Here is a 26,773-nt window from a genome sequence, read left to right as displayed (position 1 = left end):
AAATACAACTCCTTTCCATTTTGCCCTGGGGAAATGTCTCACAGACAAAGCAGCAGACAAAAGAAGAAAGGGGCAGACAATTTCAAAGACTGATGCCTCTCATCCTTGAAAAGGGCAGATAATTGAGAGAGTTGACAAAAACTAGTGCCAGTATTTTCAGGTTTCCTGATACATGTAGGTAAGGCTGATGTTGAACAGTAGGTGACCAATATGTTTGAACATAGTGACTTACATCAACACTGCATCTTTCATCATGTGCCCTCCAAGAACATGATATGTGAGGTATCCCAATCATTCTTGTTGCCTAACTGCTAAGTGATGGGATTAATTTGCAGATGACCACTTCCAAATTTTAAGTTACCTCCTTTGCAGCTCAGCTAGACATAATACACAAGGCTTTAATGCACCATGCATGGCATTATCTTGATAAATTTCAGTCTGACATTTCACTAAACACTTAAAGAATTTATGGAATTGGGCAGGCAGTTTTTCATTGTCCACAATAGTAATTAGTAAATCAGTATATTCATTAACAAAGTATAGATGCAACACTAGCATAACACTTCTGTCATGATGGGAGTGAAGGGCATGTTTCATGTCCCTAAAGGAGTGATAACTTCTTATAAATTTAGGAGTCCTTCCTTGCATTTTAACTCACTTAGTATCGTTAATATCGTACATGCTCATTTGCAGTTATGCTACATGTACATGTATGCGCACTCACATACACACAAAAAGAAATATTTTACAGTACTTTATTTCAGTAACAATATCAATAAAGGGGAACGCAAGTAAACAATCAAAAATGCTCTAGAACAAGATATGGACCATATAACATTTAACATAGAATATCAGGATCGCTTTCTCAGTGCTAATATGCCATTGTTATATAAATTTATAAACTGAACCAGCAACAATCAATGAGCATAGAAGGTGGCAGAACATGCATATAAAAAAAAATGATACCTTTGCTGTTACCATTTCCATATCAGACTAAAGCGTTTATCTCTTCAGTTGCAATACTCCATGTAGGGTGAAATTTTCATCAAGCAGTTTACAGATTGCATTTAAATCTTGATTTAAGGCAGTTGACAGTATTATGTCTACTTGTTTACCAAGCAGCTTCTACAACATGCAGTACAGTTTTTCTCCCTTCAAAAAAATCTATAGTACATGTATTTTTTAAGCAATTTACAATTTAACATTTGTTGATCAAGTACTTACCTATGTGAAATGGTGTGTTATTTTTCCACATTTATTCAAGGAAATAATAAGTTTTTGTTGTGGGTTAACAATATTTCTTCACATGGAAGTATATTTCACTAAAGTTTTATTTTAAACTGGATATCAAGAAATATTAATCACTATCTTTGTTTTGTCACTTGGGAAAAAAAAAGTAATTTCTTTCTCTCCAATGGAGCTTATACAATGTAAACAATATGAACAATATAATCATGTTATTGTTACAAAAAAGGCTAAGAATTGAAAGTTTGTGCTTGCAAACTGTAGGTGTCATTTTGCAAAATATCTTATTTTCTAGCATCAATGAATAGGATTTTCTGATACATGCAAAATACCAATCATCTCACACACTTTCTCTCCTGTTATTTAAATCAAAGATGATATATTATATATAAAGTCTTTGTTTAAATCTTTCATCCCTTTATTTTGTAAGGACATCAGAAAGTCCATCTGATAAATACATTAACATAAACATAACTTGGCTTATGATTATACTTCATTGAAAAAATCTTGAAATCCATCAAGATCAAACTTGTCACATTAAAAAAAGCTACTAAATCTTAGTGACTCAACATTATTATTATTCATCTTCATATTAATTTTTGGAGACCAGCTCCATAAATGCATTGTTCACACTGGTACCATTATAGTAACAAATGCTGTTACACACAACATAAAGGTTTCAAATAGCTTTATTTATTTATTCAAATCGGAACATCTGTATCTGTTCATTTTATTCTTCTGTACAACTTCCCATGCTGATTAGACAAGTATGGAGGTCCAGAGCAGCATTTTGGATCAACACACATTGCAGTTCTTACCAGCAAACTGATGGCAGGAAAATGTACATTTTAACATCAATATCTCCTATACTTCAAAAAAAACAAGGCATCCACCCCTCACCCCTGCAATAACACAAAAAAAGAAAAGAAAAAGAAAAAGAAGACTGAAGCCTACTTTTGCTGAATGTGTTCTGATACATATCTTTATCTCAAATGCTACCAAGTAGTAATGGTGATAACCAACTAACTGGTACATTGTATAGAACAGAGCAACCTTAACATGCCTGAATGATGCATTATACAGCCACTCCTAATTTTACTTTTTGGAACAAAGACAAAGTGTAGATGAGACATTTCATGCTAACTAACAAAAAGGAAATTAAACAAGATCTATTAATCTGCTAGTTCTGTTGACAGCATTCACTCAACTGAGTTGTGAATGCCTTCTATCACCAGTGTAGCATCCCTTCACAGCTGTGGTGTACATGGAAACATATATTACTGTTATTGCTGCACTAGATACAAAAAGATCTACTTAATTCATACCACCTGATCATTAAGTCTAAAGAAACAAAGCTAGGGCAGCAAGCTTAGGCAATGGACACTTAAGTTTTATGATTGGCTGAAATGTTGCAAGTAGAGGATGAAAATCAGTGCACTTCACACTGACAATTAAACTATGTTATTACTTTCTACATAAAATATACATCTTTGTAAACTGATTTTTTTTTTTAAGACTCTAGAAGCAGTCCTGAATCTATAGATTAAAAAAATAATTGAAAGAAATTTTTCTTTGATTTTTATATAAACTAAAGTTTACCTGAGCAAACCCCGGTCTGAATGTTTCTTTCCTAATAAACAGTGGATCAGAAAATTCTAAAAGATAATAACAAAATTTGTTGAATGCATTTTCCTCAGTGGAGGTGAGCTCAATGTGCTACATACACAGAAGTGTCAGCAAACTAATGACATTGTATTAAACATTAACAAACATTTAAGCTGCACGATGATGAAGAAATGGAGGAGTGAGCGGAATATATACATAATCAAGTTCGAAAGTATCTCCCATTATTCAATGAATATAACAACTGCTTTGTTGATTTCTTTCAGTAAATATTCATGTGCTAAACACAGAGAAAATTATATGCCTGTCATGTGCAGGTCTTCTCTAAACCAAAATCTGAAAATCATTGTCTGTAACTCAACACAATAGCTTGTACTCATATATCCCCATGGGGCAATGCTGGCAACACTAGATGTGAACGCAAAATATGTAAAGGATACAACTTTTAAAGCTAATATTTTTCCCTGTTGTGTTTAATACTAAAATATTATTTACAATAGTTTAAATGTTTCTAATGTGTCTAGTAAAAAGTTTTTCTGTATATTCTTAGCTTCATTTTTTTTTTAAATAGGAATTTCGTGCAGGAAATATGTGGATAAAGCAGAATACAATTTTTTCTTTAATTACTTTTTTTTCGCATTTCCATGAACACGAAAACATGTATACATTTAAAACGTATCTCATTATGAAAGAGGTCTAATACCGTATTAGGATGTATCTATTTCTGAAGACAGACCACCATACCTATTACTTCATATAAACAAGCTATTAACTCGCTATATATTTAATATCAAGATCACAGATTCAAGGAAGCTGGCATTTGTTTTCTTTAAGACTCAGTGTGACTTGCCATACCTTCGCTGACAAACACCATTATTACCCATTTACCACATCTCTATGACAACCAGCATACATAATACAATTCAAAAGAAAAAAAAACAGCACAAGCATGTTTTGTGTGATTGCTTACCATTCTGACAGAATTTGTAACTTGAGCTAATTGATAAGATCAGAAAAAAAGTTCAAAATAAAATCAGAAAGTGTAAAAAAAAAAAAAGGCCTGTGGAAATAAGAAATGAAATACTTGGATCAGAAGAGTATAAGGCCTGGACACTCTACTTTAGAATAAATCATTAGTTCAAGGCATGCCTGTGACTGAAAAAACTCCCACTGACAACACACCTGTTGAGTTACCTGATTTATCAGGGGAGTTAAAGAAAAGCAAGAGAGAACTGGACTTCCATATGATATGCCCTAGAACCTGCACCATTTGCAGCTCACTTTCCCCAAAAATAAATAAAATCGAGCAACAGGAGCTAAACAACAGCACCAATAATTAAATATCTTTAATAAAGTCATTTGATATTAGGACTGAGCATACAATGATGGTGAAATGCATTAAGTGCAAACTAAAAGAGATATCACAGAGAATTCAAGTGACAACCTGTGAAGAAGCTACAGGGTACCTACCTGTAAATGATAATGAATTAGATGATTTACAGATCGTGTATAAACTTAAAAAAGAAATCAGGGAGATATTTTAATATGAAAAGCATTGTAACATTTTACTTAATGCCTCATTTAGTTTTACCTCCTGTTTTACATTAAGCATTGAAAATAAGATAAAGTTAAAGAAAGGCAGACTGATCTGTTCCAGTTCAAGAACATGCACACACACACACACGTACTTCAATGGATAATATGTGCATGCACATACATCTGAACAAAAAACATATATATACGTATGCGCACATCCACACACACCTACACACAGAACATATCCATTCATCTGATGGCATTGTTATTCTCTCTTTCAGAGTGCAAGTGAAATCAGTGTACACTTAAGATTAAGAATAGCTGGATTCATGAGCATTTACATTCATGATGCCTAAATAAATTTGGTGCACTTCTATCGCCTGACCATTTAGTTTTCAAAGAGCAATAACCACGGCTTGGATGAGCCTCATCAGCTATGGTACCAGCATCATGCAAAGCTTTCTTATTTAAGACAAAAGTGTTCAGCTTCTTAAGCTTATATTCTATGCCTATGCAGAAACTTAGGAAGATATGTACGAAAAATTATAGACCTCTAATGTGCAAAACATTCAATGGTGACAGCCCAATTACAACAGAAAAATATATTAACAATTAGTTTTTGTTGCTATCAGGTATTAAATACAGGGTAGCAGAAACTGCAATAAATTACAATGTCAGGACACCAAGAAAGAGCAGGAATATACACACACACCATCAATCTAAGCTGATATGTTTTATTGAAACAAGTTTATTAACAACATATAAGTAGAGTCCTGTCACTTCAAGAATGCTTGCCTATTAACATTATCATCATTTAAGATGTTAACAGGACAAGACCATATAATTACTAATAAGGAAGGGGTGGATTACAGTAACATATGACATGTTGTAACACTTCACAGACGAATAAAATAAATTGGTCGTCAGTATTTCAATACAACGGCATGTCTCAAAGAGGACATTCTTAACTGGTGTTCGAATGATAATAGACACTGCCATGCACCACTAAGCTTGACATAAGCACCATTAGTTTTCCATTATGTTTTTAAATGTGCAACTTTTCAAAACATTCTTGCTGGAATGAGTATTGTCTAAAGACTGCAGCATAATGAAAAATATACATCTGAACTGTAGCTGCATGAGAAAACACCATCACTTCCACTTCTCCCACCAATTTATAGCAGTATAAACTCAATATGTGCTTCATATTGAGGAAAACTGACCTCACATTATCTCTTTCTGAAAGTGGAAACGCCCAATACATTGCGTTAAAAAAAATCCTGGGGTTCTATTTTTTAACGACAATTCTTATAAACGTATTATTTCAAATGAAAAAAATTCCATTCTTTAAGAACTGGCATAAAGTAGATATTTAGGGTGAACATGTTGCATTCTTTTCCATTTGTTATTCTCCAGGTAACCCTTACAGCACTTAAGAAGTGGTGACTGATGATTGACAAAGTTGGCAACTTGAAAAGCACCTCCTCCTAACAGACAGCTGCATATTTCCACAAGGTCAGTTTCATTTGTGCCTTGTTATATTAATCACAAACCTGCTTTAATTCAAGGGTTTACACAGATGGATAATGATAGGTGTTCACCGATTTCATGTTTCCTTTCATCAGCAATTAATTCATTCCAGCAGGGCCATCAAATGCATAATTAAATGTATTGATGTCTCAACTTTCCCTGCCCTTAGGCAGATCCAAGGCTGTATTCAGGTAAGATATGCAGGAGTTCTACCATGCCAGAATCTGGAATCTGGAATGGTACCATTATTTTCTTTATATGTCTATAAACATTCAATGGTCAGTTTTGCAGATACATGTATCTTCGTAAACCTTTGTCACATTTTCTGTTTGACATGCCATCTAACATTTCTTAGACCTGCCTTTTAGCAGCTACCAATTTGTGCTTTTACCTAAAACTACAGTAAATACTGCAGCATGTCAGTAAAACAACCAGTATCCTTTCTAATTCTTTTAGTATACTTCTAACAGCGAAAGAAAACTGTTCACAGACTAATGGTGCAGGCATATCTAATCAATGTAAATTAGTGAGACTAGTCTTCATTATTGAGTTGCTTAAGATATTTGAAATCTCTTCTCCTACTAGCATTTTTGATGTTGAAACAAATTTCTTTTAAAGAAAGTTTAAAAATATACAAAACAAAATGAACCCACAAATTCTCAAAATAAATTCCTACAAAAATTGCATGTATACTGTTGTCACATAGATCTTTGTTCAAATAACGTCTTTGATCATTTTCTTTTCAAAGTTCAGTGTATCTTCAAAAAATGCATCCTAAACATAAATGATCAAATCCTGAGTTTCTACATTATCGAAAAAAGGCGAGACTGATGAAAATGGCTCATGCATCTAAAGTTAATCAGAAAAATGCTAGCTAGTTTGGGCCAAAGGAAACTTTGTGAAACAAAAAGGGATCCAATATTACAGAAAACTTTTTCTAAAAATCTATTTTGAAATGCTCTCACCTGTATGGGTGCAGTTGATATTCCATAAATAAAGTGGAGGAAAAGACCAATAAGTGGAAGAACCGAGAGGTTTAGGCAGTTAGCTCCCTTGTAAGGTAGTGCTTTTTGAACAGATTTATTCAGGGTTAGTCAATAGTCATGTCAGCCATGTAAGTCAATATCCATGTACACGTTTGAAGAAGACAGCATGATGTGCACATTCATGTGTGGGTATGCATGCAGAGTCAGCCAGTGCCAGGGAGGTGGACCAAAAAGAAGGAAAAAGGAACTGCAGTTTTCATGCCGTGAACCATCACAAAATCTATATCCTTGCTATTAAGTAAAGTGCCTTGTGCCAAGTGCAAGTTCACAAACACAGCTCTCATAAAAGAATTGTAACATCAGACTGGTTTGTAACAGCTCTATTCAATAATATACAATAACTACACATGCCAGCTAATGTCAACTTATCAACTTGTGCCAGTTTGTACATTTCTGGTCACCATATAAAACCAATTATTTATTGAGATCTGTGGTAATGAAAAAAAAAAAATCAGTTGTGGCTTTTCTAATGTGCCATCATTACATCATTTTGAGTGGATGCACCTACACCTGAACAAATATGAGATGTTGGCAAATGCTGTTCTGATGTAATTATTTTCTCCAAAACTTCCAAAGACACATCAAGCCCACCACTAGGAACTATAAAATAAATAATATTGTGACAGATAAAAGCTTATCAGTCAAAAGTAAATCCATAATTTTTCATGCGGCATACTTTCGCTTGTATAAAGACACATCACCGTGACATATGACATAAACATATAACTGGGGATATCGCTGTCGAAAATAGGGCAAATTGGGCAGATGTCCCAAGTCTTGAGCAAAACATGTCACCATAAACAGTGTCCAAACGAAAAAAACACTGAACTCTTAAAGTCTCTTCATATCTTAAATATTTTTCTAGAAATATTTGACAATAAACTAGCATGTCAGCAAAAAGACTTCCCAAAAAACTGCCAAGAATTAAAAAAAAACATGCATTCCCAACTGCAGTGAAAGTTGGCACATCTTTTTTCTCATGGTCACTTACGCATGCACACTTGTAAACAAATTCTCTCTTTCAAAGCATGGATGTAGCCATGATCAACAATTTACCTTTCCCATTCATCATTCTTCCTGATTCAAGCTGAATTTTAGGATCAGATGTACAGCTTGTCTATCCTGAAAAGAAAGCTCCATACTTTCAAGAGGGGAAAACTGTGCTCGCACCTTTTATATCTTCGTTAAGGTTACCGCTGTTTTCTTTCAAAATTCCTAATGCTGTTGTATGTGGGAACCATGGAAAGACAACCAAAACACAGGCTATCAATTTTGGGACATTTCTAACCTCACAATGAATATTGAACTACAGATTCTTTTTCAGATCCAAAACAAGTCTTTCGATCTGGCTAAAATGAGTTCTGCATCCTGAGTAATTTGAGCAGGACTTCAATCATTTTCCTCAAAAATTCTTGTCAGAATAGCTATGCCTTTAACCACTGTATTTAGTTGACTTCACTGTGCTCACAAAACATTATCCTCAAACCACTGTATTTTTTGATATTATGTTTTTCTGCACAATGGGAGATTTTCCCCTTGCACGAGATGCACTGCCGTAACACTCATCATCTCCAACAGGTATATCAGGGACAATAATTTTTGTTGGTCCTGGTCCTGTGTCTGGGAGTCGCAAGAATTCATTGACTTTTGTTGCTGGGCCTGGATAGGATATTGTACGTTTTGCCACCTTCTTGCTTTCACCTTGAGTAGGTAAGCGAAAACATGATTTACGAAGAAACATGCGTGCGTTGCCCGTGGCAGGCCGTGAAGCACCTGGGTCCATCAAACCATTCAGATGTGCTGCATAACCATCAGATATAATCTGAAAGATATAATGTGAATCTATGTTGATGGGCAGATTAATGAAAGAAACCTTCAGACTTTGCAAGAAACAGGTAAAGAAACCCAAGGTTTGCAAGTTCTCTGCATTATGCCCCTCTTTTATTGCTAAAACACATTTGTACACAACTATGGTGACTGTAGAAAAATGCTTCAGTATGTGTAAGATCAAATGGTCAAGCTGAAGCGTACATAAGTGCAAGAACATAGTTTGATAAGGCAGAAAAGCTAAATATGTGAACATTTTCCCTTTCTAACAGACCTGACATCTTGACCAAAATCTACATTTGTTGAAATATAGAGATTCATGAAAACAAAATACACATAAACAGAAAATTGTAATGAATGCAGACATCCATCTTTTATTGTGTGATGTTCAAGGGACATCTTGAACAACATCTAAAAGCAGGATTAATAATAATAAACAGTTAATTTCTGTGATCTTTCTTAGTGCTCTTCTTAACTGGACAAACTTGGACAAATATTTGATCAGTCTTGCAGAGGTTTTACATGATGGTTATATGAAAACTTGGCCAAACTTGGACAAATGTTTGTCCATATTCTTCTAATTAAGAGTGGTTTCTAGTCATACCTGTGCTTGAGAGTACTGTTTCTTGGATGCCTTGCCTACAATAAAGATCTGCTGAGCTTGAAGCCCTAGTTCCCGATAGATATTGACATCTTTGCTAGAACCATAGGCAGCCACATAGTCAACTCTGGCCTAAAACACACAGCATAGCACATGACAATAAATCATGCTCTAGATTCCGGGAAATGCTCACATCAGGATCCCTTTGCGAAAGAGAATAAGCTTGTAATTTTAAGGTTGACTCAATCATGGCTTATTGTATAAAAATTAATTTTAATATATCTATTGAGATTCTATTCCTTGTTGGTGTATTTATGAAATCAGCAATTTTTTCCCTGAAGCAATAGTTTCTGAGTAGAAGTTTCAGAAATTGTAACTGTACCTTCAGCTGTTGGAAATTTGAACAATCAGGCCCTATTGAAATTGGCATTTCAAAACATTATGAGTGAGTTGAAAGAGAAGAACCGAAGATATTTCACTATAAACTAAGGAATGATGAAGGCCCTCTTTTACTGCTTTTTTTCTGATGCTCGTACCTTTCCTAATAATACCAGGTACCTATTTGCAAGGGAAGGCATGGTGGAGGGAAAGTTATCCAATCATATGTCTTTTTGATCTGGGGATCTTCTGCTCTAAAGTAAAGCACGCTAACAGGGGTATAGTGCCCTTCCAGTTTTTAAGTCAACATTTAAAAAAAAAAAAAACTACACAAAGAAAAAAGTCTAACTGTTGGCTCAGCTATTCATATTATGTTTTCTTGGGGTTTGCAATAATCTGGCAAAAAAAAACAAAAACAAAAAACAATTGGCAATCCATAATCTCAAAGAATTTTAGGATGTAAATTAATCAGATATACGAATATTTCTTCTCATTATTTAACTGACGTTTTCCTTCCTTATCATCAATCTCCACCAGCAGTCTTAATTTGGTACCTAAAGTTAAATGTGTCAGCATGTTAATTTTGGGTTTGGTCTCATTCCCCCCCCACCCACCTTGGTCGGGAATCTTTTGCCAAAGACAATTACAAGCCCTATTTCCTTTAAATGTCGCAGCTTACCTCTGTCTGTAGGTTCTTAAGGTAGAGGAACTTTTGTCTAAGCGGATCCTTTGACAGCCCATCCATAAAAGCGACCATGCCATGTGGGAAGTTATGCTGAGCTAACCATGTTACAACCTTCTTATGCTGCATATCTGGGCGCGCAGAGACATACAGTATGAGATAGCCCAGATCCTGCCAGTGTCTTTAAAAAAAGAGTACATGTGGCTTTTGCAAGTTGCAAGGATATCACAGCATGATAAGAATGACAAAACTACAAACTGATAACAAAGCCCATGTAAAGAATGGCTACAAATGTATAAAATTTTAGAGCAAAACTCTTCTTTTCACTACGATTTCAAGTAAAACAGTACCAAAAAAATATTCTTATTGCACTGAATGGAAATGAATCAGTTAAACTTTCATATGATGTTTACTTGACTGCTAAATCTATCTATTAAATTTATGGTGAACAGTACACTTTCTGAGACTAGCTTGCATCAAAATTAAAAAAGGAAAGACTGGTTTGATCTGGTATGCCTAAAATTATGACTCATTAGCTCATTCCTACCTGACTACATCAACGGCCCCAGGGCGCACCTTGGGGTCTTTCCCCATGATGCTGACACTAGCCGTAAACGACCCATCAATGCTGAACACAACTGTCTCCGTCTTTGGTGGGAGCACTGCCAGGAAGAAGTCCACTGATGTGTGATCTCCTCTGCAACAAAACATGGCTGACTTATATTTATATTTACTGTGCAAAAGTTTGGTCCAGTGGAACAGTTGCAAGACTCTTTCAAAAAGTGTGTATCATGAATATAGGTTTAGTCTTGTTTTTGGCATATGCAGTTTCTTACTGTTCACAGATCTCAACTCATTCCAGTTGCTGCCAGCTACAGACAACAGCAGAAACAATGCTTTTTTCTGAAAGAGTGTGAGCACTTTTTACTCTCTGTACCTATCACATCATGAATTTCGTATCAAATTTTCTTCAGAAACATCAATATAAGATCATTGTATTTTGGTGGTATCTATGATTCATCTGCAGGATTAAGATTACCTCCCTTGGGTTGATAAGTATGAGGGCCAATAGTGCAGTGATGTTTGACTAATGATTACAAAATGCGTTGTGTCTTGTAGTAACTACTTTAGGTTCTAAATTTCATTCACAGTATAAATTCTATATACATTTTATTCTATTCTCAATTTTATATTTTATGACTTAAGAGAAAATTCCTACTTTCTATTTTTCGCTTACACTGATGATGCAAATAAATTCTTTTTTTACTCATCTGAATTCTGATTGCTCAGGTTAAGACTTACAACAAGATTAATCTGAAGGAAAGATATATTTAGTAAGAAAGAGACCAAGCACCACCGTCCATTCTGGAAACAAACTATCAAATGGCTGATTCCAACTACTTTACTAACTAGTATGCTCGTAGAGCCTCTGCCCACCCAACGGATAGCATCATGGTCCTCTCTATGTACTAATCTTCTGTCGTGGGCTTCTGCCCGTGATGAACAAATGTTTCTTTTTGTTCAGCAGTGCTTTTAGGCCCTTGGTCACCCAAGGTTTGTTGTTAGGATAAACATACACTGCTTTGATGGACTGGTGCAATCAACACTATTTTACTCCTCACTTTTACTCCTAACTGTGTGTTAAATGTCTGTATGGGTATGTGAGCAAAGACAAATTTCTGCCCTGGGTCTCCTGGGCAGACAATAAAGTCTGTTTTGATTTGATTTTGATTTTTCATCCACAGCTCTTTAGACTGTCTGCACACTTGATCAGAACTCACTTGACAACACACTTGACAGGGTACATGCCCTGACTTAACCGCTTGTCTGCAGGGATGGTGAACGTCAGTTTGCCATGGCTATCAGTCACTTCTGTGCCTAGATATACCCAGTCTCCTGATGGTGGCTGCAGCATGACGTTGATGTCCACCTGCCCAAGAACACCAGCATAAACATAGAATCCACTGCAGTTGTAGCAAGTCACCTCTAAATGTCTTTAAGTTTCAGTAAGATCTGTGTATTTAATACTTAATAATTTCTACATCACCTAACCATCCACCTGTGCGAATGCACACACATACACACACTGCCTGAATGCATCTTCCTTCGACTCTTGAAAGTTTATTTCCCTTCACCCAAACATCCTATATTTATTTCAGTTTTCACTTTTACTTACTTACCTCTTTCAGACTGACAGCATACCAAGTTGTGGTGAAACTGCAAGAAGCCAACTTCATTCTTTTCACTCTCGTACATCCTGTGACTGTTCCCTGTTTTGTACACTGAACTTTAAATCCCTAGCACCCTGCCAAGTCTTACCTTTTCCCCAGACAAGGATGCAATATCCAGAGAACCGTACATAAACCGTGCCGTCAGCGTTTGCGTCATGTCCTCCAACACTATCACGTCATTGGCTCTGTGGTTCTGCTGGAGATTCTGAGAAAAACATCACAGTTCTCCAACTTTAATATAAACAATTTACCTGCAGCACATTAATTACTGGTATATTTGCACAGCACTGTATGCCTTGGAAAACAAACTAAAAAAAAATCTACAATACTCATCTCAATAAACACAATGAAAGTTTTTACATACTCTGACTTTGATGGTAGTCCGTCGCCTTAGCCATTTTTCTCTTGGCTCCTTGATCTTGAAGGAGGCAGTTCGCATGATGTCCCTCTCTGTGCTCTCGTACATTGTAGCATCATAACGAAACACCTTAAAAATAGATGATCAAATAAGTTCATTTAACTCAACTAACAATGTTTTTTTCATTTTTTTTAAGGCGCAAAGACTATGCATACAAAACAAACACGTGAATAAATGCATCTGCAAGTTAAACTTATTGGTAAAGCATAAAAAAAAAGTTTAATGTGGGTCTACAAAAATAATTTGCCAGTTTGTCTTAGTGTTCTATTTAGGTTTTATATGACTCAAAAGATATCAGTAAACATGAAATGAAAAGGAGAGGGAATTGGTGTTTTACAAGGCTATAATTATAATCACGGCAAGGCAGCTAGATGTTGATGCCACATGCAGATAAAGAACAGCATTCCTGCAACAAGAACTGAACCTAGGACCGCCAACCTTGTCTGATGTACTGAAGAACATACTCCTGATTTTCCTGAGTAAGCTACAACACGAGTACAGAATACCGCTAGAAAATCATGTAAATCTGACCTTCCTTATAATAGATGAGATTTAAGAGTGGTTACCTGTCGCAATATAAAAGCAACAGTGTCTGTTGACTCCCAGAAGCTGGAGTGAAAAAGTGGTGCCAAAGCACTTGCAGGGAATGAATGAAGAACTTCTGGGCAGTAGAGCAGATAGTCTACTCGTTTATTACCCCACCATCGTTCTGTGACTAAAACACAAAATATGATATCTTCAACATCAGATGTAATATTAAGTCAATATCTCTGCACAGGTGTATATTCATATATTTGAGATGTAAATTAGAGTACATTAGCAGAAGTGTCCTTATGTTGTCACTGACATTATTGATAAATGAAGCAGAACTAACCCCCTGTGATTGCTGTCACAGTGTTCTCTCCAACACCAGATGAAGTTGAGTTCACACTAGAAGTGCTGGACTGGCGTTGTAGTTGAGAAGCACCTGGTGACACAGAGGGGCGCTGGCTGTCAGCAAATGACTTCAGATTCTGTTGCACTGTCTCCACTGAAATGAAATCACCTGATGAATGAGATTTTGTATGGCACCATAACAAATCAAAAGTAACTATGAATGCTTGCTCAAAGAGGACTTAGAAAACAATGAAGCTGCCAAAAGGAATTTGTGTACATAAAAAACTGCTCAAGAATTAAAAGTTGTTTATGGACACTACTTACACTTGCAATAAGCTTCCAAAAAATTAGAAAATAAAATTTAGCAGAAAATATGAACACACAGCTGTGCAAAGCTATATGTATCAACACAGACAGCCCACACATCACCTACCAACATGAATAGATTCGCCATCTCCAAGAGGAAATTTGTTGTATCGACAAATCTTGACAGGTGGGATGTATTTAAAATTGTCATGCAACAATGGCTCCACGCGCACAGCCAAGGGATCATTGGAGTGGAAGAGATTGTATACTTGAAGGCTGGCAGGGCGAACGGGAGGACCTACACAAAATTATAAAAAGAATTGCTGGGGTGATTACAAATTATTCTGTCAAAATTTACAAATTAACAATGCTCCTTTTGGGTTGCCAAAAGAAGAGAAGAGTGGACACTGACACTAGTAAACAAGTTCTGCTTGTGCCTGTCAGTGCTCAGCCAAGATTTTTCTATATGTACAAAGATGCACAAAGCTATGTCTGTTAATTTGAAAATGTTGCTTCCACATCTAAAATGGAAATAATGTTGCTTCCACATGTCTTATTAGGAATTGTTAAAAGGCTGAAACATTGCAAAGCAAATAAATTTTTTTTCTGCTTCTGTCTGCTAATATCTGTTATATGTAGCTTTGGAAGATTCAAACCCAGGCATCTCTCTTATTGCCGCATCAGCATTAAAAGCTCTTAAAAGGTTTAGTGGTGTGTAATTTTGTTTTCTCCTAATGACTGGATACAACTCAATGCAACATACTATTCCTTCCAATTTGCATGAACACAAGTCTACAAACTATGTGTACAGATGAGGTCAACACCACTGAAGTCAAGATTGTACATGAGTGATTTCTTTCTGTGCATAGTTATGTTTATAGTCTTGCGTCTCAAGAATGGAAGGAAAATATTTACGAGATAACCCAAATTTGGCAAACAGTATCTTGTACTGAACTTTACTGTCATAAGAAAATTGCACACAGCATGAAGCAATTCCACTAATGAATATGGCTTCGAGTTAACAAGCAGTGTTCCTTGAAATTTATACTTACAGTTTCTATCTTCCCCTGTGAACAGCCTTCTGTAGGCCAGCACCAGCCCAAGTGGTGAGCCAAACATGAAGAAATCTGACACCTCGAAGTCAAAACGAGGAAAATTACTTTCATAATTGCTGCCAGAACTAGTACGCCGTGATGGGCCCCGATCACTGCAGCTGGCACTCAGTCGAGCAGAGTTTCGATGTGATGACTGCTTTCCCGAGTTGCTTCGGCTGAGGTCCACCATCTGAGGTGTGGGATCACCTTTACTTGGCACATTCTTCAGACGCATCTCTACAGGCCCAGGTGGGTCCTTCTGCTTGACTTCAGGGTCACTTGGATTTAGTTCATTTGAGACAGAGGTGGGGATTTTGGGACTTGCTGGCTTGATGACATCATCTTGGAAGTCACCGTCAATGCTTTCGTGGCTGCCAAAGCGACTTCCACCACGCATAAAGGGCGAGTGAGCTCGAGTAAGTGCATCATAAGAAAGCATAGCACCAGTGGAGTCTCCAAGGATGCAAACCTATAAAAAAAAAAGAAAGAGGAGGAGAAAAAAATTACAAAATATCAAAACATTATTCATAGTTGGCAATTGCTTTCTGCCCTTGTATACAATCTCTGGAGATCTTACCTTTAGTTTTAGGGGTTAAAAAAAAAATTATGCTCCCTTGCTCTCTCTCACAAACACATGAATGCACATGGCATGTGAGAGAGTAAAAGGCTGAATGAAAGGGAACGAAGGAGGAACTGGTGTTTCACACTGAACTAGCAACTAAGACTATGTCATGGTACAGCAGCCAGCCCTCTAAACAAGTGCTCCATGCAGAGAAAGAACAGCATGACCAGGACGAGATCTAAACCCAGGACAGCCAATCCTCACTGTACTCGTGACAGATGTTAACAGTTGTGCCACCAGATCGAATGGTGAGTGTGAAGAATTCAAAATCAAAAAGAGAAACTAGTCACATCTCACATACATAAAAACACTTAACAGATTATTTCTGAGGTGAAACTATACATTTAAAAAAAAGTCCAGGTAAATAAAAAGAAAATCCAAGAAAACTCCCCTAAACAGCACCTTACCCAATAAAAAAGACTAGGAAAAAACCAAAACAATAAAACAGAAAAACTCAAGAAACAAAAAGAGGAAAATTATAAAGAAAGATCCTGATAATTTAAACTTGTTAAAGCAGGCACTAACACAAAGCTCACTCACCTGCCCAGTGAAACCTCTTCCTTCAGGAGAATTGAGAAACTCATGGTAAACTGAGTTGGCACGGCTAATAGTTGTGTTAACATGATCCTGGTACTCGGCACTGGATGAGGCAAACAAAGCAATGGCTCCCAGAGGCACAAAGTCCTGCATTCCAGCAAGATTTCCGTCTTCAACAGCACGACTGTCATAGCTGAACGGAGACAAGCTGAGAAAAGAATGGAATTACACATACAAAACCAGTTCATTTTAATATAGCTTCTAATTAAGGGCAAACATTTTACTGCCTGAACCAGGATCAGACTTGAAAGGATCTCCTAATTAAAACAACTTAAGGAAGATTGTAAATAAGGAGTACATGACTGACAACAGTGCACTGTATTTTAATTATCCAAACTAAAGTAAATCATCTGAAATTTAAGAGAATATGACGAGACAGAAATCCTGTATACCTAATGTGGACAAAGATACAACTGCATCAAAGTATTTTTTTTTCCACCAGATGTCACTACAAGAACTGCACTCTGAGGTCAAGATAACACAGGTGGAACAGCAATCGAATGAAGGTGTAACTGTACCTGATGCAGAACCAGAGCTGCAGCTGCCTTCTTACCTGGAAAGAATGTTGAGGGTGTTGGTGCAGACATGGGGGCAAGGGACCAGGCGGAAAGCCAGATGGTTGGCTGCCAGATGATAGTGTGACTGCACGACTGTATCGAAGGTAGACATCAACATCCCAAAGTCACTTCGTTTGGAGACACTGCCCTGTGTCGACTCAAGAATGTTACCTGAAGCCACATAACAAAAAAAAAAAAAAAAAAAGGAAAAGAGAATGTGAAAGATTACTATGCCTGGGTGTTATTTTGTTAATTGCATTCATGCCAGCTTAAAAAAAAAAAAATTCTAAAGATTGGTTATGAGCAATGTAAGTCCTAAGTAAGTGTCGTAGCCCCGTTTTGCCTGTAAAGCACTCCAAGGGCATGGAATTGATAATAAGATAATAAGCAAGTAATAAGCTCCACCTGGTTGAAAACAATTTCTTGTAAGTGAGACTCTGCGCTATCACAAACAAAACAAAAGCTAAGTTGAGGCCTTCAGTTGATCTCAGTCTCAAATTAGTGAAATCTATCCTGTTTTTGTTTTCAGACCTATGTCTAGCATGGCATAAACTTTGCAATCTTTCATTTGAACTTTCCAGGTTCTCTGGGCTACAGCCATTACCAATTACCAATTACCTTATACTAACTGATCTTAACTGAAGGAGGATTATTTTTGGAGCTAATGTTTGCTGATAAATTGCACACCTCCATGAAGAACAAGAAACAGGACTTTAGTGGGGCAAACATCAGCTGAAGATGGCAGTGAATCTGAACCAGTTGGGGGCAGCGAGTGGTCAACACTGTACATTTGTCGGAAAATCTCCACACGGCGGTCGAAGGATGAATCTGTAAGGAAGATCATAATCAAATGTAACAAATGCAGAAACAGTCTTACTGAAATCAAATTTTTTGGCGAAATCTTCACTTGAATCTCTTTCTATTACACAAGCTATTATACTGGGACAGCATGCACAGGCATGTGCACACGAGCACACACATGCCCATGTGCGCATGCACACACACAAAGGAAGAAGTGTCAACAAACATATTTAATCATCTCATCAATTGCTACTGGAAAAGAAAATCATTCTCCTAAACAAGACAAACAAAAGACATGAAAGCAGCATAAATTTAAATTTACTTAGGTGTGAGACTGGTGTGTGTGGTAGGTACATCTCACCTTCTGCGCTTCCTGTACTGGAGACTGGTGACATGGCATCACAGAACTCATCGCCACTGGTCACCATCTCCATAGAACTCGTTCGCTCCAGTGAACTGGGTTCTTCCATCTTTTCGCACTCACCTTCAACATCTTCTGAAATAGTTGGGAGTAAAGGTATCAACTTCCACCCCTCCCCACTGTCATATAGGTCCATGGCAAGACTGCTCAATGGAGTTTGTTTTTTTTAATATGATTTTTATCATTCACTTCCTCCTTGTCTGGCAAAGTCTTAAAATTGTGGTGCAAAGAAAACTAAAGTTCATCTTGAAAGGAAGAGGCAAATCACATAAATGATGACAGTTCACAAAGATTAGGTAGCTCTTGAGGAGTTGATGTATTTTAGTTTTTTTTTAAGTGTTTCAGTTTGTGCATTCTCCTTCAAGAAATACAATAAATTGTGAAACCCAAACAATGACACGCATCTTCTACATATAGCAACCTGGAAGCTCCTACCATCCGTGTCAACATTTGTTAATCCTCTCAGTGTGTCTAGTTATTTACAATTCTAAATATTCCCTGACACTCTGATGTCTTAAGGATGTCCTGCCAAAGACTAATTAAGGACACCAGACTGAAGTCACACGAACTTTTAGGATTTCATGCACTGATCTAGTCTTTCACATTTTATCTATGGCCACAATGCACATTCTCCCAGATGCCCAAATTGGTCAGACATACACCAATGTTATAAATATTGATTATGTTCTGTCTCTTGTGTCTTGTGGTGCATAAAAATTATCTGGGACACCCAAGCTCACTCCCCATTCCTTCTTTTGAAACTGTGTCAGCAGTGAGCACCCAACATTATTCAGTACACAATACATGCTTCATAGAACTGAAACTGCTTATAATTCCAGGTTATTCCATATCTAATATGCTTCATATAAAATTCATGAGTGCAATCTTCTCTGAAAGACTGAAAGCTCTTTTTGTTCCTGAGGCTACGCCATAAATAACAGACAGTTAAGCCACAATGACAGAAAACTGCTTAACTATCCACACTAAATGCAAAAATTTCTTGAAGCCGTTTTCCAAGTTTAGAATAACATTCTTCTTTGAAGGGAAAAAACAAAACAACAACAAAGGACTCTTCATGATGAATAAAAAATAAATATGAGTCCCATGTCTGCTGATTTTGTGAACACAGGCAGAAAAACATACTCCAGCATCAATGGAAAGTTTATCCAAAAATATGTGATCTCTGAACAAAGTCCACCAATGCCATGACTTTGCAAGAAACAGCCTTCACTCTCCAAGTCCATAATCTGTGTAAGCTGAAGCACAGAGCATTTCCTCCAGCAAAAGTTTGCATTTTGCAGAGGAAAAGAAGCCTGTTCCCATGCCTTTTGCACATTTTCAACCTGCCACAACTGTTTCCCCATCTTGGGCCAACTAAATATGGATTGAATGCAGGCTGACATTGGTCTGTGCAGTCGATATTCTGGGGTGGGTGAGGTGGTGAGTAGGGAGGAAAGCCAGGAGCCTATCACTGCAGCATGACCTCTTACAATAAGATGTCACGTCAATGCTCTGGACAAGAGCTTCAGTGCTAGTTTTTGAGCAGCACAGGAGAGCCTCTCTTTCTTTCTCTCTCTCTTTGGCTTCTTTCCAGCAAGTAAGTGAAAAAAAAATCTATACTTTGTACATCCCTGGTCAAGTCCACAAGATCCAAAGATGCTTTTCCTTCAGACTAATTTTCTTCTCTGTATTTGTAGGCATATTTGTGCAGGTGTACTTGGGTGGTATGAAACCCTTAAGTCCACCAATATCAGTCTTAGTGTGTGTGACAACACTTAGGAAAACCAAACAAGACTTTTAACATTCCACCCAAAGGACATAAACAAACAAGCCATAGCAAGACAAACAGAAGGGATCTGGGATGATACCAAAATTGAACATTCAGCAGTTTCAGACTCCTGATGTCTTTTTGACCCTACAGCAAAACCATCATGTGGACATTCATGGAGTAGCCTACTGGCTTCTGTATTTCTCTCTTGGCATCCTAAAATGCAAAAGAAAGTTGTCATTCTCAAAGGCATGTAAGTGTTCAGCAGCTTCATCTTCTCACCAAGAAGAAGCAAAACATCGCCTGGACTTGTTCAGACAAGATGTGGTTGCAGGCTGCAGACAGCTTCATTGATCAAAGTCAGCCTGAGATTTTATGCTTGCAGCCGATTTCTCTGTGAAATATCACTATCCATAAATCTTGAGATGTAAGCAGCATCCTGCACAGGCTCTCAGTCTCTGGGGATAAAGGGCTACAACTGGGAGCAGGAGGGGAAAGATCCTTGGAGTGAGGTAAGGTAGGGGTTGGATTAGTTATTGGGACATGATTTCTCCAGGCAATGAGTCTTGACTGTTCCCTGGGTTTGGGTTGCACATCAAATAATTCCACAGCTTTAATCAAGCCTTTGCCTTTTCATGCACCTTGCTACTGATCTGAAAATTACTGACCACCAAGTTCTTGTAGCCAGTTGCCAGTGGTTTGAAGGGACATGCATAACTGGGAGGTGCACATGGGTGGGGCTAATTTCTTTTGGGGGACAAAGAAAAAAGACCATATGATGATGGACTGAAGAGAACCTGCTGACGGTTCTATTAGGCATCTGAATTTTGGGGGGGATGAAGGGCGGGGTGGGGGTTGAGACATTATAAGTGATGGGGCTGGTCACCCTATTATCTTCAAAAACTGTGACTTGTACAGTTTTGTGCAGAAACTGAAACAACCAATTAACTTTAGTATGTTTTATTGTGTAGCTGTTTCGTTTTTGACTAAGCATGAGCCATCTGCAATAAATTAAAAATAGCTAGTTCATAACAACAGAAAGTTCACCGATGGCAATTTCTATCAAGCTTGCAAGGAATAAATCAGGTCATAGGTGAACTACAAACTATTCCATATCCAAATTCCATTTAGAGTTCATCTACATCTTCATGGCTGTCTCCTCAAAAAAGTTTTTAAACATTACCAACTGTCTAATCTGCAGAGTTTGAGTTTAGAAGTTTTCTCTTTGTTACTTATTCCTATTCAGTTCTCTCATCAATCCATTTAAAAGGACTTTCATATTCATGCCATCAAAGTTTGATTTTCAAGCATAACTTACATGAATGAGGACTAGAGTAAGGAGATAATCGTGTCTTTGTGTCAGCACTGATGGGGAGATACAAGGGATGAGAAAATAATAACAAATATCATTATCATGAGAGGTATAACTGCCTGAACTACTTAGCAATTCTCATGGCATCATAACGCAATATGTATCATTTTGAAAAAATCCCATGTTGAACTACTCCATGAGCATCCCTATTTATACTCAAAATGTCATCATAAAAGCATTAATAAGATATGATAATTTAATTTTTTTTTAATTTTACCATGTCATAAATATTGGATAGGAATGGAATTTCTAACAGGAAAAACAAACAATGTTTCATGCAGACTGGGAACAACTGCATGGATCTCTCTATGATAAGAAAACCTTTGCTTTCTTGCATCCAAATCAATAAATGTGGCTGATGGAAAAGTTGTTGGGAGAGGAGAATAAAATCCATGAAAGGTCATAGATGCAAAGGTTACTTTGATGTTGTAGTACTGTCAGAATTATTTTACATTAATTTCTTATTAGCTTGTGTAGCATGTCTTTCTATTGCTGTTTTTGACACTTAAAACACCTATTCACCTAATATAAAGATGTCCAGTAATAAATGGTGTTAGTCACTGCCTTGCACACTGTTAAGAACAGCACACACCAGATCTCAAAGATACAGTAAGATGACATAAAAAGTTAATGGATCTTTGTAATTTTACCTATAACAGGTAACAAGTGCTTAGGCAATAACTGAAATGTTTTAAGGCCTAACAAGAAGCTGTGAATGACTTATGATCAGTCACTAATGACTGTGTGCAGCCAGACAACATCTGCATCAACAGTTATGTGTGATGTTAGCACAGATGCCTGCTCAAGAAATGCAAATGCACCAAAATTTTGGAAGAGGGATTTTACAAGCAGGGTAACCCACCCTTAGATTCTCCAGAAATAATTGCATGCATGAAGAAAAATGAGAACCACCAAATACAAATAAGAAATGTAAAAAACCCTCCCCTAAAGTCTGTTTACACAGTCACCATCTTGTGCTAACATTTACTCTTTAGCCAACAGAAGCTGGTGATAAGAATGTCACTGGCTACACATTAGTCTCTTGCTTACCTTGAGCATCAAAGTATTCTTCGTCTGAGCTGGACTCCTGTAGCTGCTCCAGACTCTCCAGCCTCCACTCGTTTACTTCTTTGCTGGCTCCTGCAACATAACAAGGCCACCTGTTGCTTGAAGAGACCAAACAGAGTAACTTCACATAGAAGTTTCTGGCAATGAAGTAAAAAAAAAAAAAACAAACAAGGGGTGTGTTTCTTCTATTCATTTGAGCCCAGAGAAAGTTTCATCAAGAAACATAAATTGTGAGGTGGACTTAACATCTACATGTACATTGGTTCTTTTCCTTGTCACGGAATAAAATTAAAAACCTTCTGATGAACATGGCAAAATAAAGAAGAAAAAAAAAGACCAGTGAAATAAGAGCCACAGGGAAGATGTGCAAAGAAAGAAATATTGTGAAGATAAAAACACACATGTACAAGCTCACAAACAAGTGCACAGGCCTACACACACACAACATTTCATACTTATATGCTGCACAAATAAGCAATGTAAAAGTTTAATTAGGAAAACCTAAGACAAAACAATGCACGAACCAATGGCAATTTGAAACAATAAATCCATGCTTTTCAGAAACATTCCTTTATTCGTTGATGAAGAATTGCAGATCTGAGAGATTTTGGACTTTTCAGTTCTCAGAATGACCTCGGAGGGAGTAAGCAAGGTCTCTATGCACACAATTTTTATTGTGAAGAAGTTTCCTTTTTTTTTTTTTTGTTTCCTGGGAACTGTTAACTTGATGCACACACACTGCAATCAGTGGACCAACTAGTAAACACCCTGTTACACTTCTCCTGTGAAAAAGCCACATAACATTACAAGACATATACCTGATGCTTGTTCAAGTTCTCAAAAGAATCTGAGGAATTTGGATTTTTCTGACTGCAGCCAAAAAAAAGTTTTATTTGGTGCTAACCCACTTTCGACAATCTTGCCTCTGTGGTTATCCTGCTGTGCTGAAACCGTGGGCGTTATGACTGCAGAGAGAGAAAGAGAGAGTGTGTGCGTCCCCTCAAGAGATAAATGCACAGAATCAGAGGGAGTCAAAGAGTAATCACAGGTTTGGAATAAAAACCCAGGTGGAATAAAACAGTTCCTTAAACCATCCAAAAGGATGAGAAAAAGCCAGGAGACAGACGAGAATTGTTCAGCATCACAAGCAGCAAGAAATGCACGTGCAGTGATCCAAGCACAACTTATGTGGTAAAAATATTCAGTTTATTATCTTTTTTTTTCTTTCTACAGGCCTGAATACCTTTGAAAGATCCAAATTTTTTTTCTGAAGATCATGCTCATGCATGTGTGCAATGTGCTGTGCTATTTTAGCAAAGATTTTTTTTCTCCTAAAAACTATTTAAAGGAAAAAGACATTTCAGAAATGAATTTTTAAAATAAAATAATCAATCAAAAAATGCATAATGACTAGAAGTGAACAGAATTTTGCAGCAATCAATCATTTTCATATTAGTTAAGATTTAACTACAGTTATTACATTCTAAAAATAATTTCAAATCATTTAGCATTTTCACACTACATTCAAATAGGTCACTGACATAGCATAATAAAAACATAGGCAGCGATGCCTAAACCAAAAACATTTTGCATGCATTCAGCAGTATTTTCCTATCACTTCCAGTTTTAGCTGAAAACCTGCAACCCAGTTTGTGGCTACACCAAAGCTCAAAAAAAAAAAAAAAAAATAACTGTTACACACCTGGCTATCCTCATTGCCTATATAGTGATTATGGAAAAAAATCATGTGGATGCTTGTGTGTGTTGCTGTACTCGTGCACTTCCATGCGCTGTTACATGCATATACATAGCTCCTGTAATAAGTGCCAAAAATACACTAGCAACCCTATTTCAGAAACCTTTTTTTTCACAAACAACATTCTTCTTGTCAGTTGTTCTGACAAGTATATCAAAAGATATATTTTGATGAAATTCCGGCAGAGAAATATAGCAGCTATATATTTTGGTATATATAATCTAAAACTGCCTTAAATACGCATCTTTTTCAAGATCAGGGAGATTAATAAAATTGTTTTAAAAGTCTACTTATAGTCATAGAAAATTCATCATCCAACTGCTTATAAATAATCAATGTCTTTATTTCTTCCTGAACCAAACTCCCACCCACCCCTGCCAATAACAAACTGATCTAATCCTAACATTTTATTGTAAATATCAGAAATATTTGAAGAATTATTATTCAACAAAGCTGTATTGTTAAACTTTTCTCCAAACATGAAATTTTGCCTCTCTGAGCTATTTTTCATTATTTATTGGAATACTTAGTAGTATCTTTCAGTGAAATTATGTCTGTAAGCAACAACCAGTGAGCCCAGAATTTCAGCACATCTGCACGTGATTCCCAGTGATACATGGTCATACAAATGAGCACAAAGTTCCTGGTGAAGAACTTCCTTTGGCACAAACTGATTCCACGGAACACACTTAATTCCAGCTCCGACTCTCTCCATACTCTGTTGCATTCACTTTCTCTGCACCACCTGCAGGGAAGCTGGGGTGCCACTATACACAAATTTTGAGAGAAGCTGATTTGGCTTGGAAGGGAGCAAAACTCGTGACCAGATGCAGTGAAGCAGCCCTTTTTCCTCAAAAGATGGCAGGTAAAGTTTGTGATAAGCCTGAACCATGAATAGACTGCTATGTAATTTCAGAACACTTCCACTGGCAGCTCTGCATGATAGCAGCAGCCAATTGCCTGGCACTTGTTTAAGGGTCTGAGTTATGGATTTCATTACCTGGCAAAAGGGACCTTAATTCTCCAGTGTACACCATGTAAAAAAAAAAACTACACTTGTTCTAGTAAAAAAAAAGACTCTAATATTAACTTTCACTCTAAGGAAATATTTGTCAGGTATTTTATTTTAATGAAAAAGCCAAATAGGCTTCAGTTTTGGTTTCTTTTTTCTTTTGTGAGGCACTTTGAGGAAATGTTTCCTCTGCATGTTTATTTAGACAAAATTCTACTGCATGCGTTACTTCTGAAAAATAGCCACACTTTCTGACTACTAGCATCACCACTTCCTCGCAAATTTAAGTTACTGGATGAAAGCAATATTACATCACAGCAAAAACAAAAGATCACATACTGAATTTAAATGCTATCAAGAATTTGCAGCAGATGGGGGCCAGTAAAACAGTGATGTACGATAAAATCATGACACAAGTTTACATTTTTTGCTGCACGTCTACAGACCAGGTGCTTGTGAGACCAGCAGAGACAAGTATATCCATAACTGAAATCTGAGTCTGTACTGCATAAAATGCCTTTCTAAAAGTGGCAATGTTACTCTTTAAAGATGATCTTAGTGGAAAATTATTTTCAGATGACTAGGTTTATTTTATTAAAAGATTCCAATTTCTCAAATCTGGGCAAATCAAACTGATTTATTCACAAGATACAATGCCCTCGAACACTGCAATTCTTACTTGCATTTTGGAAACAGGTCAAGGCTTTACTTTCTCTGTTACAAAGGTAGACTCACTTTTTCAGAAACATGCAACATGTTCATAATTGGTTTTCACCATCAGTAGACCTCAGTTCAAAATTTAGGTCAATACGCCTTTGATTCTTCCACTTTTCTTCCCACCCAACCCCCTACCTAACTCCCCAAAAAAGTCACAATGCATTTTTGTAAACAGCAACTTCAACTTAAGGGGACAGCATACACCAAAATAATGTCATAGGATTTTTTGCATATTCATATAGAAAAATTGCATAAATTCCTGTTTTGATGTTAGACTTCCTATCTGCCAAAGCAATTTCCTAAAAGTGCAAGTGCATGACAAATGATCCACTTTATTAAGCCCAATAAGCAATTATAAACATGGAAGTGCGCTCTTATGAAAAAAAAGAAAGAAAACACAGAACAAGTTCTAATGACAAGATGAGGCAATGGTGTGTCACAGCAAAACACAACCCATGCATACTTACATCTAAAACCATCCATCAGACACACACCTATAATATCACACATCCATACTCTCACATACACAACCAGCATTTCATCTGCTGCTGGACTGATGAAGATCCAAAATTTCAAGTGCTTATTACTTTTGCATATAGACAGCATAACATTTGCCTGGATTCAGTAAAACAAATTCTTCTGCTAGGACACGTTCCAGCATAGACAGGAAGATGCAATGTTAACTTACG

General features: G+C 36.9%; 1 protein-coding gene across 2 annotated transcripts in view; it reads right to left on the bottom strand.

The window, feature by feature from the left end:
* Window positions 1-741: 741 nt before the first annotated feature.
* LOC112561570 (protein retinal degeneration B-like) overlaps window positions 742-26,773 on the bottom strand; it is a 48,482-nt gene continuing 22,450 nt past the window's right edge. The window contains exons 7-22 of one of the 2 annotated variants that reach the window (XM_025234132.1): window positions 22,582-22,671; window positions 18,332-18,466; window positions 17,857-17,997; window positions 17,166-17,340; window positions 16,556-16,760; window positions 15,352-15,862; window positions 14,427-14,597; window positions 13,992-14,147; window positions 13,684-13,832; window positions 13,064-13,186; window positions 12,788-12,904; window positions 12,250-12,398; window positions 11,016-11,165; window positions 10,466-10,649; window positions 9,412-9,540; window positions 742-8,802 (exon numbers count right to left, since the gene is read on the bottom strand). In XM_025234132.1, coding sequence (XP_025089917.1) covers window positions 8,461-8,802; window positions 9,412-9,540; window positions 10,466-10,649; window positions 11,016-11,165; window positions 12,250-12,398; window positions 12,788-12,904; window positions 13,064-13,186; window positions 13,684-13,832; window positions 13,992-14,147; window positions 14,427-14,597; window positions 15,352-15,862; window positions 16,556-16,760; window positions 17,166-17,340; window positions 17,857-17,997; window positions 18,332-18,466; window positions 22,582-22,671 — 2,927 coding nt within the window. In that variant the 3' untranslated portion in view covers window positions 742-8,460. The remainder of the gene's footprint in view (window positions 8,803-9,411; window positions 9,541-10,465; window positions 10,650-11,015; window positions 11,166-12,249; window positions 12,399-12,787; window positions 12,905-13,063; window positions 13,187-13,683; window positions 13,833-13,991; window positions 14,148-14,426; window positions 14,598-15,351; window positions 15,863-16,555; window positions 16,761-17,165; window positions 17,341-17,856; window positions 17,998-18,331; window positions 18,467-22,581; window positions 22,672-26,773) is intronic. The other variant, XM_025234133.1, reaches the window with a different exon arrangement.

The sequence above is a fragment of the Pomacea canaliculata genome, linkage group LG4, assembly GCF_003073045.1.
Source record: "Pomacea canaliculata isolate SZHN2017 linkage group LG4, ASM307304v1, whole genome shotgun sequence".
Classification (NCBI taxonomy): domain Eukaryota; kingdom Metazoa; phylum Mollusca; class Gastropoda; order Architaenioglossa; family Ampullariidae; genus Pomacea; species Pomacea canaliculata.
Note: the sequence above shows the minus strand (reverse complement) of the source record. Positions and strands in the feature narration are given on the sequence as shown.